Source organism: Capricornis sumatraensis, chromosome 9, assembly GCF_032405125.1.
Source record: "Capricornis sumatraensis isolate serow.1 chromosome 9, serow.2, whole genome shotgun sequence".
Lineage (NCBI taxonomy): Eukaryota > Metazoa > Chordata > Mammalia > Artiodactyla > Bovidae > Capricornis > Capricornis sumatraensis.
In genome coordinates, this window is record NC_091077.1 from 50,304,934 (window position 1) to 50,323,723 (window position 18,790).

The following is an 18,790-nucleotide window of genomic DNA, read 5'->3' on the forward strand; positions in this document are numbered from 1 at the left end:
TCCTTGGAAGAAAAACTATGACTAACCTAGACAACATATTAAAAAGCAGAGACATTACTTTGCCAACAAAGTTTCGTCTAGTCAAAGCTATGATTTTTCCATAAGTCATGTATGGATGTGAGAGTTGGATTATAAAGAAAGCTGAGCACTGAATTGATGCTTTTGAACTGTGGTGTTGGAGAAGACTCTTGAGAGTCCCTTGGACTACAAGGAGATCAAACCAGTCAATCCTAAAGGAAATCAGTCCCAAATATTCATTGGAAAGGCTGATGCTGAAGCTGAAGCTCCAATACTTTGGCCACCTGATGTGAAAAACTGACTCACTGGAAAAGACCCAGATGTTGGGAAAGATTGAAGGCATAAGGAGAAGGGGAAGACAGAGGATAAGATGGTTGGATGGCATCACAGATTCGATGGACATGAGTTTCAGTAAGCTCCGGGAGTTAGTGATGGATAGGGAGACCTGGTGTGCTGCAGTCCATGGGGTCACAAAGAGTTGGACGTGACTGAGCTGAACTGAACTGAACTAGGAATAGGGTCCAGGTTCAAGAATGCTGGACAAGATTTGGGAAGCTGAGGCCTCTTGGAAATGTCTGGTACCTCAATGACCTTTCCCGTTATCCTCTAAAACCTCACTTCCTCCACTTCTAGATGGCTCAGTGACTTCTAGATCAGTAAAAAATGGTTTAGCATTACAACTTTCTCAGATATTACCATGCAAATATATCCTTCAGCTCATTTACACTTCAATTAACACTTCTGGGTGAATTTTTCTGTGACTATATCACCAGGACTAACTTAGAACTCCAAATCCTCAACATTTAGAACACGTCTGTGCCAGTTTTTGCTTAAGCACGCCAACCACACAACAAAAATAATTCCCACTGTCAAATTCAATCTCTGTTTGGTAAAAGAGGAAACTGTGGGCTTAAAGGGCTCAGGATGGAGGTGCTGGGGAAGGTAATCAGCAGGAAGAGTGAGAGCACCTGGGAAGGAAATAAGGGACAAGAACTTGGCAGTTCTCAAAGAAAGGGAGGTAGGTGCAGAAAGAAGTTCAAAGAGATGAGAAAGGACATCCACAAATCAAGGGGGAAACTGCTGGGCAGAGCCACACAATGTTTCCTAGCAAATTCAATAGAACTAAGTAGTACCAGCCTGTCTTGCCTGGAAAATCCCATGGACTGAGGAGCCTGGAAGGCTGTAGTCCATGGAGTCGCTAAGGGTCAGGCATGACTGAGCGACTTCACTTTCACTTTTCACTTTCCTGCATTGGAGAAGGAAATGGCAACCCACTCCAGTGTTCTTGCCAGGAGAATCCCAGAGACGGGGGAGCCTGGTGGGCTGCCGTCTATGGGGTCGCACAGAGTCAGACACGACTGAAGTGACTTAGTAGCAGCAGCAGCAGCCTGGCTTTGGGAAATTGTGTTCAAGACCTAGGCTGGGAGGCCTGCAGTAACTCTTCATCTGCTAAACCACTTCACCTAGAATCAGCCTCAGATTTTCTATCAGTTTCTCTACTTTTAGAAAAATTTGTTGAACTGTAGTGAATTTTTGCTGGTGATACTGAGGTTTGCTGTGTGCCCTATATGATTGAGGTGCTGCTCCATCCAGCCCTGGAAGAAAGATACTGAATAAATCATCCCTGTGTTTGATGGAGCCTGTGCTCCTGAGATGACTTGTCAGTTGACCTCCCATTGGATGCAGGGAGGAGCAAGGGAAGGACACACAGCAACCAGCCCACCCCTGCCACCTGTTCCTGCTTTGGAGTCCTGGAGTCCTATGTTAGAATAGGGAGGAAGCCATCCAGTAAATGACCACCATCCTGTTGTCTAGACATCAAGGAAGAAATATGGGCTCAGGGAAGCTGCAGGGAACGGCTATACTTGGATTTCCTGTCAGAGGTGGGGTTCTGTATTTACATAAATAGTAGGATTCTCCAGCAGAAACCCCTCTAATATAGCTTGTAGAGAGCAGAATTCAGCATGAAGTGAATTCATCCTTAACCTCTTCCAAAAAGGTATTTATTTGACAACAGGAAAGTCAACTTAGCTAATGTGGTATTTCAATGTCAATTTCAGGGTAAAGGCTTTTAGTCTCTTGTTGATACCAGTTCACTCCATCTCTCCCACATATAAATTCCTTAGGACTAACAGCTCATATTTGCATAACATTGTCCAGAATCAGGGGGAAGTTTGTCGCCTTAAAATGAAGATGTCAACTGAGTTACCTAGAATGAAAGCATGTCCTTAACCTAATTAGTCCAGCATGATAAGGAACTGAACCAAGTCCCCCTTGAAGTCAGAGTAACAACAATTCAAAAAGAATCCAGTACTTCTAGACATTGTTAGGTCACCTGGAGAGTTCTATCCCATTGAATGGATTTTTGTACTGGAACTGGCTAGGAAGTCATATGTTTTTTGCATTGTGACTTAAATGAAATATATCAATCATTTTTTAAATGCTATAGAATTGCTGTCACATGTTGGGTACTCCAGGAAATAGAGTCTCTGAGACTTGCATGCTGAAGGTTTATTGCTGAGTGTTCCTAACATCAAGTTGTGAGTTATAAGGGAAGCAGGATTAAGCAGAGGGAGAAATTGATATAAGGAGTCCAGGTCTTCACCCCTACCTCCACCCCCAACGACTGGTCATAAGTCAGCTATGAGCCCTCAGCAGTCAATACTCCCAACAGTTTAAGGTCAAGAGACTTGATCCTGAAGTGGGACCTGGGTAGTGGTACTCCACATTATTTGCTGCAGTTGCCAGCTAGCCCTTTTCCTTTCCAAGCGTCTTCATATTTACTATTCCATTTTACCTACCAAGTAGCCTGTGAGATAGACAGGGCTAGGCCAGGATCATTCTTCCACACTGATGCGCACTAACACATAGGAAAAATCTAAGTCCCAGAGTCACCCAGTACTTGTCTCTGGCTCCCACCCAGAGATCTCTCCTCAAAATATTGTGTTCATTTTCTCTTATATTTTGAGTTTACCAAATGTAGACTATAAGAACTAAAAAAGATAGGGAAGACCAAGTAGTCTACCTACCTCACTTTAAAAGTAAGAAAATAGTTTCAGAGATAGAAGTGGTTTCACCCAAATCAAACTGCAAGTCTGCAGCAGAGCCCAGCCTTTTGACTAGATTCTCTGCACTCACAAGCCAGTTTTCATGACCTCTGATGTACTGGGCATGTACCACATAGAAGCTACAGACATGAGCAGGTTATAGGCCCTGCCCTAGAGGATTTTACAATCCAGTTGGTTTCTTCAGACCACTTTAATAGTTTCATTGAGACAAGTAGAGTGAAACTTTCTGTTCTAAGCTTTCTCTCTCCTGTTACTTCATAGAGTCTAAATCCAGAAGAAAATAGCATATGGTTGCTTCAGAATGGCTGATTTGTATTTTCTTGTGTTCTAAACTGCCATCAACCAGATGCTTATGGTGCTCCCTGCAGACATACCCAGATGACTCTTCCATTGGCTCTCCCAAGATTCACTTCCAAACCAGTGTCCTGGAAAAGATTACTAAGAGTACAGATGACTTTCTTTTTCTCATTCTCTTTAAATGACTTTACTGTGTTTGTGAACCTTCATTCTGTTTCTCAGACACAGAAATCATCGCTGTGAGGGGCAAAGAGGGTAGATTTAGGTTTATGAAGTCATAGATCTATCCTTCCCAGTGCTATTCCCACCGGTAGGATGAAAGTGAATCACGTCTACCTGGAGCAGGCAGAGGACACTTGCCTTTATGTTATTCAGCTCTTGTCACCCGAGTGTCTGAATCAAAATGTGTTGTACTGCTCGTGTTCTCACTCTGCAGACCAGCTGGTGACAGCTGGTCACTGTTTATAGCTCCTTTTCTCTCCCTTCTATTGGAGTGGTTAGTCCTTATCACTACTTAATAAATCAAGTAAAACAATGCAGACCTAATAAAACATTTTCTCCACTTCCCAAGTTTCTGAGAGCTCCCCACAGGGGTAGAAACTTGTACACATGCCTTACCTCCAAAAGGAGGCCCCAGAACTGCTAAAACACTAAGAAATACTCATGGGAGCATAGGCCTTAAAAGAAATTAGACTGCAGGTCAGAAAATAACTTTAATGCCAAGGAAAAAGGATCAGTTCACTTTGTCATTTTCCTTGCTCTGGCTCTGTAGACTCCTCCTTCCTGTGACTTTGAAATGGCAGGGAGGAGCAGGCTGTGTTTCTAGGCTGACTGTCCACATGGGAAAGTGTCTCTCATACTGGCAGCTCCCTCTCAGCTCTGGAGGGATGCTAGGGTCTTTTCAATCTGGGAGTAAATGGGAAACAATAATTTATATCTGGTTCATTGCCTCTACTGATTCCATCACCTTCTTCCTTACAGTCACAGGGCAGTTGCATCATCATCAGATCCATTGAGACCCAAGGTTGCTTTTAAAGAACCTGCAAAATAAATATATGATGAGGATGGGTGAAGTTATTAGCCATGGTTGGGTAAAGAAAGAAGAATCTGGGCCTTCGAGAGTATCTCCTTTCAGGTTAAGGAAATAGAGCCTGAAAGGAAGAGGAAGGAGAAGGAAGGAACCAGGGAAAAAAATGCACCTTCTCTGCTGAGGGGCATCCTTTGCTGTTATTCATGTTGATGTTCTTCATCGAGATAAGAGTGATGCTCTCTTTCTCTCCATTGGCTGTGGAACCGCTGGGGAAGGAAGGGAACATGGGTTTTAGAGAGAAGGAGCCGCAGGGCATTGGGGGTCAAGGAATTGTTGAGGGGGGGTGTTGAAATTTAGACCTTTGTTTTGAGAAGCCTTTATTTTGGTGATAGACTGTCATCAAATGAGTATATGCTTTGAAGCCCAAAAGACTTGTGTTTAAATCTTAGTTTTATTACCTACTACTTGTGTGACCTGGACCAAATTAAAACCTCTCCTGCATGCTAAGTTGCTTCAGTCGTATCTGACTCTTTGTGACCCTATGGAGTGTAGCCCACTAGGCTCCTCTGTTCACGGGATTCTCCAGGCGAAAATGCTGGAGTGGGTTGCCATTTCCTCCTCCAGGGGATCTTCCGACTCAGGGATCAAACCCACGTCTTTCATGTCTCCTGCATTGATAGGCAGGTTCTTCACCTCTAGCGCCACAACTTCTCCTAAGTCTTATTTTTTTTAATGTGTAAAATGCATAAATATCTGCCTTGAAGAACTCTAAGGACTTGAGATAACATTCAGTTCAGTTCAGTCGCTCAGTCATGTCCGACTCTTTGCGACCCCATGAATCGCAGCACGCCAGGCCTCCCTGTCCATCACCAACTCCCGGTATTACAAAATACCTAAGATAGTGCTTGACAGATACAAGGTATTCAGAAAGTGGCTCCTTAAGTATGTACCCTCTGTTTAAGGAGTATATTAGAATCTGAGTCCTTTCGCTTTTCATGAAGAGGTTAATATAGGCTTAGCCTTGGGGGTAAAGTCCATCTCCTCTCACCTGACTGTTTCCTTTCAGTTCCACCCCTATCCTGTCCACCCCCAGCCCAGGCCTCAGTGAGGCTGTCAGGACTCTGTGTGTGGGTGTGGGTGTGTGTATGTGTGTGTAAAAAGCAGAAAGCATTGGTTCCCTCTTGGAGTGGAGGAGTAAGAGGTCAGTAGATGATTCCTTGCTTGCACTTCTAATAGTCTTACCTTTCAGAGAGCCCTGAACTCCCAGGTTTCTGGGGATCTGTAAAAACCCAAAGGCACAGGTTGGAGGCCACAGGCTATAACTCAGGAGCCCAATTGGCCCTTCAAAGCCCACCTAAGTGGACCCCCCACTACCCCATTTCTCATTTCCCCTGCGTGCTGTTCCTTCCCTCAGTTCTGGGCTGGCTGTCAGGCCTAGAGTCTGGCTATCAGGCCTAGAGTCTGGCTGTTTTAGGAGCCCAGTCCTAAAACAGTCCTAGGTCCCAGTCCTAGGTCCCTCATCAAAGAGAGGCAAAGGGGTCCCTGAGGGTCAGGGCATGTACCTTCAGACTCCTTGTTCTTCTGACACTTAAACCTTAGACTGACCACACTGACCAGGACAATCACCACAACCACTAGGATGGCAATGAAGCTGATAACACCTGAACAGGGAGAAGAATGGGGTGAGGAAAAGGCAGAGGAAGGGACCAAAGAGGGCAACAGGAGTCCAAATTCCCTTCCCAGCTGAGTGCTGTTTATACAGGTTCTGGGAGCAAAGTGAATTCCCCTTCACTCCTAAATGAATGCGCTCTCAGCCTGTATCCCTGGCCAAAGTGACCTCCACAGCCCACCCCATCCTCTCTTAGGAACATGGAGTCCAGCAGAGTCCAAAAGAGCTGAGTGGAGGACCAGTGGAGGCTCCTTCCCCACCAGCATCTTCCTCATCTGTCAACCCTCCTGAAACAAACGGGCAAGATTTGAACTTGTGTTCCCAGACCCAGAGTTCAAGTCAGTTCAGGCATGAGCCTCCCACCCGCCACTCCCCACCTTCTCCCTCTCACCAAATGCAGCCACAGTGAGCACCGTCTCTGATGTGGGGCTGGGTGGGACAGTGGAGTCTGCTGTCATCCTAAAACTCATGTTAGGTGATGTGGAAGTAACATTGTGAGAGGTGTCTAGAAAGGAGCAGGGAGGGATGCGGGAATCAGTGGAGGGACTGACTAAGCCTCCATGAGAAAGCCAGTCCCCTTGCACTTCCCCCAAGTAGAGGACTGAGGAGAGAACTCCCACAAAAAGACACCCTCCCACCCTTCAAATCTGGGAGACATGAGATCATGGGAAGAGCACTGCTGGTTGCTCATGCTCCTAGTTCCAGAGGACTTCAGAAAGTTCAGGATGCTTCCCCTCATTATGCTCTTCCCACCACACCCATGGGGCCCAGAGGAGGGCTGCAGAGATAGGGAGCCAGACTGGGCTCCTAAAACAAAACACGGGGAGCCATCTGTGTTTTGCCAAATGTTGAACTGGGAGGAAGGAAGGGCACTGGATGTTTGTCCCCGGGCACTGGATGTTTGTCCGCTGGCACTGACCTAACAAGTCAGGCTGCCAGTTAATGGACACAAGTTTCTGATGCTCTTATAATGCAACATGGTTGCCCGTCTCCGCCCAGCTTCAACACATTTACTGCAGGCCTGATTGCAATTCCACAATTCCACTTCCTTATCCTCACCCCCTGCCCCACCAAATAAGGTGGGAAGTATAAAAAGAGTCGAAGAGCAGAGGGCTGGGACAAGAGAAAGGGTCAGGGCGCTCTGCTCTGTGAGCACAGACAGGACATACCTCCGCTCATGCTGTTGCTGCTCCTGCCACTGCTCGGAACATCAGCGCCTGCACATAAAACAGGGCCTAGATGGAAGGCACCGACCCACTCCTGGCTTTCTCCCATACTGCTGGGTGAAGGCCAGCCTGCCCTGAGAAGCGTGTAGCCCTTCCCCAAACTTTTATGCCTTCCTTTCCATCATTTTGTATTTTCTTACCCCCCTCCCCCAACTTACCCCATCTATGTCTTTATCAATTCTGAGTCCAGGCTCCTTTTACCTTCACTGTGACCCATTCCTAGCTCCATTCTCCCCACCCTCAGCCCCAGGCCGCTTTAGTTGTCTCCCAAAGCAGGGTACCACTGGTGTGGATCCTGGTGTGAACCCTCACTGTGGGGCAGGACCCTGGGCCTCCTGAATGAGGAAGAAGGAACCCAGTCAGATATGACCCAGTGTTTTTCCACCCCCGGCCCCGGGTACTCACCGAGTCCTGATGTGTGTTTCTCTGACTGGGACCAAGCCAGTCCCGGAGAGGACAGCAAGTGATCAGCCACGGTGCTTGAACTCAGAGTCACGGCTTCTGTGGAGAACTGTGAGGGCGTCTCTGATGCTGCTGCAGATTAGGAAGCACGTGTGGCCTGCTTAGGGCCTCTGCCAGCATGTGGCCAGGGAGGCTCTTTAGTCCCAAACCTGCCTTAAGTTCCTCTGGGCCTTTACCTTCGCAGTGCCCTCTGCCTGCAGTATGCCCTACCACCCTCCAACCCACAGCCTCCACCTGACTGACTTCTTTCTGGGCCTCAGCTTCAGAGACCACTCAGTCTGGGATGTCTGGCCCTACATCTGAAGTGGTTGATACTGCCTGGGTTCCCACAGCACCTTTGGCTTATGCCCATCACGGCCCTTCCCCGCCTCCTAACTGTCAATGTGAGGTCCTATTTACTTGCCTAGTCCCCTACTACTCTGTATTGTCCTTTAGAGCAGACTCTGTGTCTGCCTCATTGTTGGACCCTCTCTGGATGGCATCTATAACCTGAGCAGCGGGGTACCTGTGATCCAGGTGCTGGACAGAGGGTTTAAGCTGTTGGCCTCTGCGGAAGGACCTGCAAATATAGGCAGAGGGCAGTTGGAGGCTGGGCAGGTTTGGTGATGCCACCACGCTCCCTAGCCCACCCAAGAACCCTTGGGCTCCAAGCAGGTCTAAAGGGCTGGGGAGAGGGCAAGGGGTAGGGCTTGGCTACTCAGCAGCCACACTCACTTGTTTCAGGGGAAGTTGGCTGTGTGGTTGAACTTTGACTGGTGAAGGCTCCTGAAACAGATCATCTGAGACTGAGGGTCCACTGCCTCTGACTGCTCTGTCTCCCTCTCTTCTTCACTAAGCTGGTGTTTTCTAGACTTTTCTCCCTACCCCACCCACCACCCAATCATCCATCTCTCTCCACTCTCAAGGCACGTGAGAGATTACTGCAGAACGGGCCTGGAGCTCTTCCTTCCTAAGCACCCAGCCCTGAATGATGGAGTAGGCCCTGTGAGCTGGAAGCTGTAGCCGGCAAGAGAAAGGCGAACATACAGACTAGCTTGGCGACATTTCTGCCCAGTGTGCACCCTGGAGAAGAACCCAGGCCTTTTGGCTTCCAGCCCCCTGTGCTAGAAGGCAGACTCCCCGGCAGAGGGCTAGCGGATGTGACTCCAGCTCGTGGCGCTGGTTTCCTCTGTGATTCAGTCGCACTGCCACCACCACTTCAGAGTTCAGTGTCCCAAAGTCCTTTCCGGCCTCTTCAACCCCACATGGGTTACATACAAACCTGACACGAGTCCAGGGGAAGGTTGTTTCAAATTAGCAATATGTCCGAGGACAGAGGGCCAGTGACAGGACACGTCTAGACAGAGACCCAGAACTCAGGCCTCTCACTGTAGCTCTCCCTGCAGTGCTGCCGAGCCATTCCTTTTCTGTGAATGCTGTCATCCTGGCCTTGCCCCAAGGGAAGGGGATGAAAAGATGTGGTGGATAAGATGGAGTTAGGGGCTGGGCTTGGTGTCTGGGCTGTCTCTCTGTCCCTCCAGCTGGAGGTGGGGGCCTACACAGGAAGCAAGTTCGGAGGTACACACTGGAGGCAGGGAAATTCTAGAACGAGCAACCAGTGTACTCTAACAGGTAGAGGCTACTTTGGAAATGGTCACTGTTAGCCAAACCCAGGGAGGAGGCAATTATCAGGAGGCCCGGGTCACAAGCCCTCGTTCCCTTTTGTGTACGTACATGTGTGTGCCTGTGGGCCTCCACGCAGAGGTCCTGGTGTGTGTGTGTGCTGGTGTGCCCATACATGTGTCCCCTGTGTGTGGGGGACCTCTTTGCTCATTTTCCACAATGAAATCATTCCTGAAACCTGTGAACAATGTGAAAGGAAAACATTGTAGGGAAGTGGAGCCGCCCAGCTGGGTTCCCGTCCTCCACTGGCTGGGCAGGGAGTGCAGCCACTGGCCTGGCCTCTTGCTCCCTCAGCCCCTCGTCAACAGGGAAGCACCAGGCCTGGAAGCCCTGGGGCCCAGGTGAACAGAGGCAGCTAAGGGCCAGGGGCCCGCCCAGCCTGGGGCAGCCTGCTGGTCTGTTTATTTTCTTTAACCACTGCCTTTCTCCGTGAGGCTATCACTCAGATGGAGAGGAATTAATTGCTCCCAAGCCCAAGCTTGCCCAAAGCCTGGGCCATGTTTTTCCAGGTGACCATCTCTCATAGCCCCATTCCCTCTGTGGGTGGGGGTGTCAAGCGGGGAGCTAAAGCTTCTAGGTGCCCCAGCCTAAAGAGAACTCTTCCCAGCTGACCCTGGGCGAATACTTTCGATCTGACGCATGTCTATCAGTAATTGATAGACATATATCAGATAGATCAATCTGTCAGTTATTGATCAAGCATATCTAAGGTACCATCTTAGTTCTAGAAAGTTACAACTTTGGTTTTTAGTGGGAAGGCACAGTTCACTGCTTTCTTGAACTTTTCTAGAAGCAAAACTAGTTAGGAGTTTCAAAGTCACAAGCCCCAGCTAGCAGTTGCCTGCTCTCTCTTTGTCTCCCATCTCCCCTCCCCCAACCAGAACACTGTGTCAACAGTGGAGTCCTCACCGAGGAGAGGAGGGACTTGGGGAGCTTGTGTTCCTACAGGCCCAGGTGCCTCAGACCACTGGGCATGCAGAACTGGAAGAACACTGACCACAGGGGTTTCTTATTTTCTGGTGTCCTCTCCCTTATCCCTACCTGCTTCATTCCCTTCTAGCTTCTCTCCTGTCTGTCTTCACCACCACCACCACACTATGTTCCTCAGCAGCATAGTTAAGTAGTTAAAATCATGGATTTTGTAGACTTGACGGTCTTAGGTTCAAGGCCTGATTCTGTCACTTACCGTCTGACCTGGGCCTCAGTTTTCTCTTCTTTAAAATGCAAGTGATTTTAGTAGCCCACAAGTGGCTGTGAGGGTAAGAAAATGCACACAAAGCACTTAACACAGTTCCTGACAGCTCATGGTCAAGAAATTATGGACATTTCAATTTTGCCCCTTCTCTTTAATCCTCTAAGTTTCAAGTCTGCCCTGAATCTGTGTCTCCATAGTCAAGTCTCTCTGTGAGGCTGAATATCCTCGAAAGAATCTCCACTCCAACAAAGAAGACAACAGTGAGCGCTCTGAGATCCTGGGAGGAGCGGTTAGGATAGTCAAAGGTGCTCATGGTTCAGGTAGAAAAACTAAGGACATTCCCAGCCCTGGTGCTTGCCTGGGGCAGGATGGCAGGTGGGGAAGCTGGGAGAAGCCTAGGTTTGTGAAAATGTCCCCTCATGAGTCTCACTTTTTCATTTCCTCCTCTGCCATTTCTGCAGTTTCTACAACCACCTAGTCCCGGAGCCTCAGGTCAAGTGAGTGACTCTGTCCTCCTGGGAGGGGGTCGGCAGGGCATAGGATTGGGATGATCGGAGTTGTACACTCAGTCTTTGGGCTTTCAGAGACATGTCTGACCTCTCCAGGAGACAGACTGTTGGAGTACTCAGGCCCTCTCACCCACCACCAAGAAAAAACCATCCTCCCTCCCCTCCCCGTCCAAATACTCTGGAACTTCCTTCTGCTGCTTTGAGCACATGCTCCTAAATCCTCAGTGGAGGGCTTATGGAGGGTGGAGTGGGGGTGGGGAGGGGATGACCAAAGGGAAGTTTCTGCCCTGTGAGTCAGAATCTCCTGGATTTCTCATGATTCCCAGCAACTGCTCCCTAATTAGAAGACCCCTTATGAGCTACCTCACAAGTCATAAGCTACCAGAGCTTGTGTTGTTTCCAAGTCATTTCTTTTGGGGATGATTTCATCTGGTCCCCTAGATGAAATGTGTACAGCTTCTTGGGCAAATAGTTCTTTGTATCTAACCTGAGTCCTCATTGCTGTGATTTGACTGTAAAGTCAATAATTGGAGATCCTAGGTTGTTATTCCTCATATGGAAGAAGAAAAAAGATCACCTGTGAAGCCCAACGTACGGACCATTTTGTGCTAGGACAGCCTGGAGGGAGCTTTCCAGCTTGAACCTCACACCAAGACAATCACTTCCCACATTTCAGGGGACCAGGCTCTTTGGGGGGCCCAGTTCTCCCTGGAAAGTTTCCCACCAAAGCGTCTAAGAATATCTCTATTTTACTGCTGCCTGGGAATGACCAGCTCCCCAGGCAAGTGATCCCCTTCATAACAAGGCTCTGGAATTTCCCTCCAGGAGAGTGAAGTCTTGGATGGAGAGCCTGCGTGCTGTGTGTGGCCCAAAGGAGGGACAGGCGCCCAGAAGTCCTGGCCACTGGAGAGGAACTGCTGGAGGATGGTGGTGGGTGCCTCTTACCTTGGAGCAGCAGGAAGCCCAGGATGGCCCAGCGCAGCTGCGTTTCTCCGATGCTCCCCATGTCAGCTGGATCTGCAGGCAGCCTCTGAGTGGAAGCTCTGTCCATAGTGGAAAAGAGAGAGGGACTGCTGGGGCGGGGTGGGGGTGGGGGCCGGCTCTCCAGGAGCTTCCTGTCAAAGAATAGAAGGAAACAGATTGGGACTGGCTCCAGGGGCCCTGCTCAGTCAGGCAGCTCAGCTGAGGATGTAAGGCCGAAACAGCAGCGCCTGCGCCCAGGCTCCTCGTGGCCTTGGCTAGGGCCACGTGGTCTCCACCAGGACCTGGGCACAAAAGACAGTGATGGCGACCTGGCCCCGCACCCCCTCTCTTCTCCTCTGCAGGGGGCCATCTGTCCCCCCACACACCACCTGGAGGTTTTCTTGGAGCATCACTCTGTCTCACTGAGCCCTAAAGCTCGGCCACCCACCCTCTGTAGACTCTGAATCCTCTACACACCTCTCCCTCCTCAGGGCTCCAGATCCAGCTGGGACTCCTTGCATCTTTAGGGAGGCATTAAAACATTCTTGTTATTCTGCATAGAAAAACTAAAGGACCACGTTCTAAGCATCCCTCCCTCAGCCCTCCCCTCGTGTTGGAGTCAGATGTTCCCTGTGCTCCAGCAGCACCCTGTCCTTAGCATCCAGCCAGCCAGTTGCACTCACTCTGCAGGTCAAGTCAGAAACCCAGTGACCAGAGCTTAAGTGAGCTTGGAGGTTGAGTGGGGTCCCTAAACGTCAGCATGTGTAGCAGCTGGGCTGAGACACAGGAATCAGGAGGCTTACCTTCTGGGATCAGATCACAGGGTGAGAGGAGTTCCTAGGGGGTCTCCTGGTCTCCAGACTAGAATAAAGGGTGGTGGCTGCACAGTGAGGAACAGATTGAGGGATGGCTGGTCCTATGGAGTTAGCTGGGAACCAAAAGTTATCCTTTATAAACTGTTTCCAGGGGGACTTCCCTGGTGGTCCAGTGGCTAAGACCCTATTCTCCCAATGCAGGGGATCTGTGTTCAATCCCCGGTCAGGGAACTAGATCCCACATGGTGCAACTAAGACCTGCCCCAGCCAAATAAATACATTAAAAAAAAAAAAAAAAAAAAGTTTCCAGAGACAGGCGAGATTAGTGGGCACTTTTTGTAACTCAGAAGCATTAAAGCACTCACATTCACAAATGAAGTTATAGACAAATGCAAACAGACATAACAGAATTCATACTTGTAAAAACCAATGAAGAAAAAGCACAAAGAGAGAAGAAATGCCTTGCATGGGAACGATAAATAACAAATTCAACAAGATGATTACCCCTAGAGTGAGAAGGAGGGGAGAGGTAGGGAGTGAAGCTTCTATTTGTAATGTTTTCGTTCTTAAAATTCTTTGAAATAAATGTGACAGACTATTGAGATGAACAGAACTGGTGACTGGACCAGAGAGGCTCAGTATATTATAGTCTGCACTTTTCAGTCTGCTTGAGAACTTGCTTTAAAAAAAAAAATCGAAGGATAATGACTTCAGGGAATCAGTTGGGATGTAGAGCCGGCAAGCTGGGGGGCGGGGGCGGGGTTAGGGCAAGTGTTTGGGATCCGGTGGAGGAGAGATGAGCAGGCCGACTCAAGCTCCTGAAGGTGGCAGGGGACGTGAAAGGAGGGGCCTAGGAGTAAGATCAAAGCACTGTCAGAGGTGAGGGCTGGGCCCAGGGTAGTCCAGATGTTCAAGGAAGTGAAAGCGCGGGAGAGAGCGGTGAGGGTGTGTGCGCAGAGGGTGTGTGCCCTGTAAGCCCCATAGACGTGGCAGCTCCGGGTAGGGACCTAGCTGAGGCAACCGGCTCTCCTTTGCCCCGCTGGCCGCCAGTCCCAAGAGAGCCTTGCACAGCCGGACAATGCATCAGGTAGATTCTCAGCTCACCCTCTTCTGCCAGGCTGGTGAGACTCCCCCCATCAAGGGCCCCAAGTCCTGCACCAGCCTATGCTTCTCTTTTCCCCTGTACATCCGGAACTGCTTCCCCACCCCCTACCCTGGGAGCTCTGTGGCCTGGGCCCTAGAGAGTGAAAGACTTTCAAGCAGGGGAGGTGAGGTAGGTATTAAGCTTTAAAGATGCCAAAGGACAGGTGCTGGGGATGGGTGGGGTGGACAATGTGACTCAGTAACTAAAAGGAGTGGGTTTGTCCTGGCCAGCCCTCCCTGGACCCCAGTCGCCTACCCATGGGGATGGTCAGGCTGAGGCTTAGGGGACGGTCTCCACCCCAAGGGCTGCTCCTCATGGTCCAGCTGGGGAAGGGAAGACCAGGTGGAGAGCTTCCTGAGCCTGTGATAACCTTGCCAGCTCTGGGGCCTATGGTTTGGAGATTTGCTACCTTGATAGTAAACCCCATCACCACCCAATACTTAGCAGGGTAGAGACAGACAGAGGTAAGGATCATGACCCCCAGCTTTAGGCAGAAGAATGCTGGGACCCTGAAAGAGATAGAGGCTGGGAGGAGGTCTCCTTAGTCCATCTTGGATGGAACCAGGAATCCTTGGTGAGTGTTCCATACCCTACAGCGCCCGCCATAACTTGATCCGGAAGTGGATATCATGGGATGAGGTATAGCTCTTACCTCCCCCAAGCCTCTGGGGTGCATGCCTCCTCTTCCTCTCTCCCTCCCCTGGAGTACCAGCCTTCTTCCTACCATGTGGGTGAGGAGTAGTGGGAACCTAAGAAGCTGGACACAATGACTCCCTTTTCCCGGGACTGAAAGGAATAGTTGCTCACTGACCCCTGGCCAAGACATGGGAGAGCAGTCCAAAATGTGCTAGGACTCCTGACCCAAGAGATTAGATGTATTTAGGAATTTTGCTGGAGACCTGGGAAGAGAGATCAGTGTGAGGGGACTTGGTGGGGGAAGGAAGGATAAACTTCATATGCTAGGCTGTAATAAAGCCCCTCTCTTGGTCCCTTTCTGAATGACTTTGTCTCCTGATCTCTGTTTTGTCCCTTCTGTTTCTGTTTCTCTGTATTTATCTTCACTTCTATCTCTTTATCTCTCTCTTTCCTTGTATCTTCCTCGTTTTCTCTGTATCCCCTTGTCTCTTTCTTTCAATCTATTGCTGTGTGTTTATCTCTATGTTTTTCTGTCTCTGCCATCTCTTTCTATTTCTCCATGTCTTACTGTCTCTCTGCCTCTGTCTGTCTCTCTCTCAGTTCCCTTTGGGTGTCTATCTCTCTCTAGCTTGGTCTTTCTCTGTGTCTACATGCCCATGTCACTACCCTCTCCCTCTACCGCTTCCCTCCCAGGCTGGCCACCATCCGTGGCTTTCTCCAACTGTCAATGGCTCAGCAGGGCAGGAGCCCCAGAAGCAGCTTCCGGAGGTCCTGGGCGGGGCCTGGGAACCTCGTCCAGGGATCGGGCTGCCCCTGCTCACCATCATCGTCGCTGTCTTTGTCTTGCTGGCAGTCTGCATCGTGGTGGCAGTCCACTTTGGGCCAAGGCTACACAAAGGCCATGCCACTCTTGTCACAGAGCCACCATCCCCAAAGCCAGAGGGTGGCATCTACCTCATCCGCTGGCACATGCTGGGCCATCAGGACAGTCACGCAGATGCCCAGCAGGAACCTCCGGGCCCTGACTCCTGCCCTGTGCCAGATGGACCCAGGTTCAGCATCGATGAAGTCACGTTTCTGTAGGAGGGAGACTCTGGAAAGTTGGCCTCAGCTGTGTCAGAACAAGAAACTGGACAGAGTAGTGCATGCTAAATTGCTTCAGTTGTGTCGACTCTTTGCGACCCTATGGACTATCACCCACTAGGCTCCTTTGTCCATGGGATCCTCCAGGCAAGAATACTTGAGTGGGTTGCCACGCCCTCCACCAGGAGATCTTTCCAACCTGGGGAATGAACTCGAGTCTGCCTGTGTCTCCTGAATTACAGGTGGGTTCTTTACACACTGAGCCACCTGGGAAGCCCGGACGGAGAAGTAGGGCAAAAGCAAACCGGGGCTTGGGCCTCAGAGCTTCAGAAGGGCACACCTGGACTCCCTGGAGCTGCCCTCTCAGTAGAGTATTTGTAGAAGAAGCCCTGTGAGGACCAAAATAATAGAAGAAACTTGAGCGCCCTGCCCAGAAACACGCTGCTGTGAGTGTTCCCAGTGTCCAAAGCCACCCTAACAAACCTACCCCCTCCTCTTCAGGAAGCGCCAGACCCCTGAACCTCCTCCTCTGAATTCCTACTCCCTCCTGCACTCCTTTTCTCCCCTTTTGGTGTCAAAGTGAGTTCAGCTGGGAAGATTCCACCATCCACCCCACCCTTGTGTAAGGATGTCAGAGGTTCCTGGGGGAGGCCCTGTCCCCATAGCCACCAGGTCCTGTGAGGGCAACCAGAGAGAGCCAAGTCAAAGAACCTAGGGGTATGCCTTCTCTGGGACTCGGGAAAGGAAGGCAGATCCACTGCCCTTCCCTAACTGAGCTTTGGCTGTCAGGTCCCCGGCCTTGCAAACTTCCAAGGGCCCTAAAAGCCCTAAGCACCACTTGCGTGTGTGTGCGCTAAGTCGCTTCAGTCATGTTCAACTCTTTGCAACCCAATCGACTCTAGCCCTCCAGGCTCCTCTGTCCATGGGATTTTCCAGGCACAAATACTGGAGCGGGCTGCCAAGCCCTCCTTTAGGATATCTTCCCAACCCAGGGATTGAACCTGCATCTGTTACGTCTCCTGCATTGGCAGGAGGGTTCTTTACCACTGATGCCATCTGGGGAGCCCACTTGTAGATTCCCAAGTTGTTTTTGAATCACCTCCACCATCCTGAGGCACGATTCTATCTCACTTTCCCAGGATGGGGTAGGGGAAATTGGGGGGCTTTCATTACCTCCCACTTTCTGTGTGCATTGGTCTGTTGGAACCAGTCTAGAATTTACCACAGGACATTTCCCAGATCCAGAACCTTCCAGCTGGTAGGAAAACAGGAAAGGAAAAGGAGCTCTGTGGAGGTCGTCTGAGGAAAGGAAGGAGTAGAGGTTCCTGCAGAGGGAGAAACATGGAGGTTGGGAAGATGCAGGAGGCAGGGAAGGCAGAGCTGAGCCTCTCAGTGGCTCTCTGGAAAGGCTTCCGTTCCTTGGACACTCTTGAACTTCACTTGACTTGTGCAGTCAAGAACATGCAGACAGACATTTGTGGAGGGACTTCTGGGTGCTTTACTCTGGGGAACACCTGAGTGCAACAAGTCAACCTTGGAGACTGCCCTTGGCGATACCCCAGCACAATCAAGGACTCTGAGAAACAACAGATGAAGAGGAACAGAGACTAATGTGTCGAGAGGACTGGCCTCCACTGGGATTGGTAAGAGGCAGCTATAATGTTAATAGTTGCTCCTTCTTGTGGGCCCATTATGTGCTGGGCTTCAGGCTCATTTGTGGACCTACAGATATTATAATGTTTACTCCTCATACAGCCTTAGGAGGAGGAGGAGCCACTGTTATCCCTATTTACATTTGGGGATATCAAGACCCCAGCAGGACCCAGGTACTATGTGGTAGAGTCAGGCCTTGAACCTGGGACTGGCAGACTTCACAGTCGGGGCACCATGTTGGGGGCTGGATGGGTAGGTAAAGATCTTGTTGGGCTGATTTTTAGGTATTGGAATGACTGATGTGATGTTGGGGGATCCTCAGGGGCAGAATGGCTGGCACAGCAGGGGAGGGGAAGGGACTGTTTCCCCTTCACTCCCTTGGCTCTGGCATCCTTGGGAGCAGTATGTTGCTTCTGACAAATGTGTGTCTGTGTGGAGTTTTTCTCCATAGTAATGCTGTACTCAGAAATTCATATTGAGCATTTGTGATAAAAACAAAGATGGGAGAGAGGGAATAAGTCTTGGGTGGAATGGATGGAACTGGCAGAAATAGGCTGTCTGGCCTCCCAGATGGGGGCAACTTTGCCCCCACAGTGGTTGCCGCAGTGGATCAGTTCTAACAACGATGGCACAAAATGTGGCAGGTGAGTAGCCAGCTGTGTTGTCCAAGGTCTCCAGAGTATATCCCATCACCTCACACAAACTCTCCTCCCCCTTATTCAGGGGAGTCTCATCCGGGGACATTTATTCAGTGGCCCCTGCTTCTTTGAGTAGTCCCTTTGCCCAGGACACAGCTGTGTTTACTCCTTATGGCATCTCTGTGCTGGCTCAGGTCCCTCCCTGTCCCCCAAGCCACCCACTAAAGAGGGCATTGAACAGGCAGGTGAGTGGGATGCGGCTCTGTCTACATTGAAATGATGGCCACTACCCCACAGCCCTGAGCTAGTATGAGGAAGCGTGTAAGGAACTGTGTGCAAGCAGATTTGGACATTGTCGATAATAAAGGGCAACCGCCTGTATCAGAGTCTGGCCAGAAAAAGATGGCATACTCAAATAAATAACCTGAAGAGTGTTTAAAAAGGGGACTACTTAAGGACTTCCCTGTTAGTCCAGTGGTTAAGACTCTGTTCTTCCACTGTATGGGACTCAGGTTCAATCCTGGATCAGCGAACTAAAATCCCACCTGCTGTATGATGCAGCCAAAACATTTTTTTTTTTTGTAATTTTAAAAAATTTTAATACAAATTGAAGGGGACTATTTAGAAAGGGCAGGTATAAAGAAACTACAAGTGAGAGGGAGAATTCCAGGTGAGCATCAGTGAGATGCCAGTACCATGGTCAGGCCTGAAGAGGGTTGGGG

General features: G+C 49.8%; 2 protein-coding genes across 3 annotated transcripts; one reads left to right on the forward strand and one right to left on the reverse strand.

Annotated features, from left to right (window-relative positions):
* Positions 1 to 4,152: 4,152 nt before the first annotated feature.
* ECSCR (endothelial cell surface expressed chemotaxis and apoptosis regulator) lies at positions 4,153 to 12,189 on the reverse strand. 2 transcript variants are annotated; one of them, XM_068980585.1, is made up of 10 exons: positions 12,082 to 12,189; positions 8,485 to 8,535; positions 8,276 to 8,329; positions 7,714 to 7,842; positions 7,252 to 7,299; positions 6,474 to 6,587; positions 5,976 to 6,074; positions 5,656 to 5,692; positions 4,583 to 4,679; positions 4,153 to 4,423 (listed from the first exon to the last, which is right to left on the reverse strand). In XM_068980585.1, exons 1-10 carry the CDS (start codon positions 12,185 to 12,187, stop codon positions 4,415 to 4,417), a joined length of 744 nt encoding a protein of 247 aa, XP_068836686.1. In that variant the 5' UTR covers positions 12,188 to 12,189; the 3' UTR covers positions 4,153 to 4,414. The 2 variants fall into 2 exon arrangements, with proteins under 2 accessions (XP_068836686.1, XP_068836687.1); XM_068980586.1 differs by lacking the exons at positions 8,276 to 8,329; positions 8,485 to 8,535 and having other exon boundaries at positions 12,082 to 12,169.
* A 1,803-nt stretch (positions 12,190 to 13,992) lies between these two features.
* Positions 13,993 to 15,777, forward strand: SMIM33 (small integral membrane protein 33). Its single transcript, XM_068979582.1, has 2 exons — positions 13,993 to 14,001; positions 15,388 to 15,777. The coding sequence occupies exons 1-2, from the start codon at positions 13,993 to 13,995 to the stop codon at positions 15,775 to 15,777; spliced, it is 399 nt and encodes a 132-aa protein (XP_068835683.1).
* Positions 15,778 to 18,790: the final 3,013 nt, after the last annotated feature.

Coding starts and splice junctions, on each gene's coding strand:
- ECSCR (XM_068980585.1), bottom strand. CDS start 12,187: ATGGACAGAGCTTCCACTCAGAGGCTGCCTGCAGATCCAGCTGACATG. Junction 7,300..7,713: donor GAAACACACATCAGGACTCG/GTGAGTACCCGG, acceptor TTTTATGTGCAG/GCGCTGATGTTCCGAGCAGT. Junction 5,693..5,975: donor GAAGAACAAGGAGTCTGAAG/GTACATGCCCTG, acceptor GGGTTTTTACAG/ATCCCCAGAAACCTGGGAGT.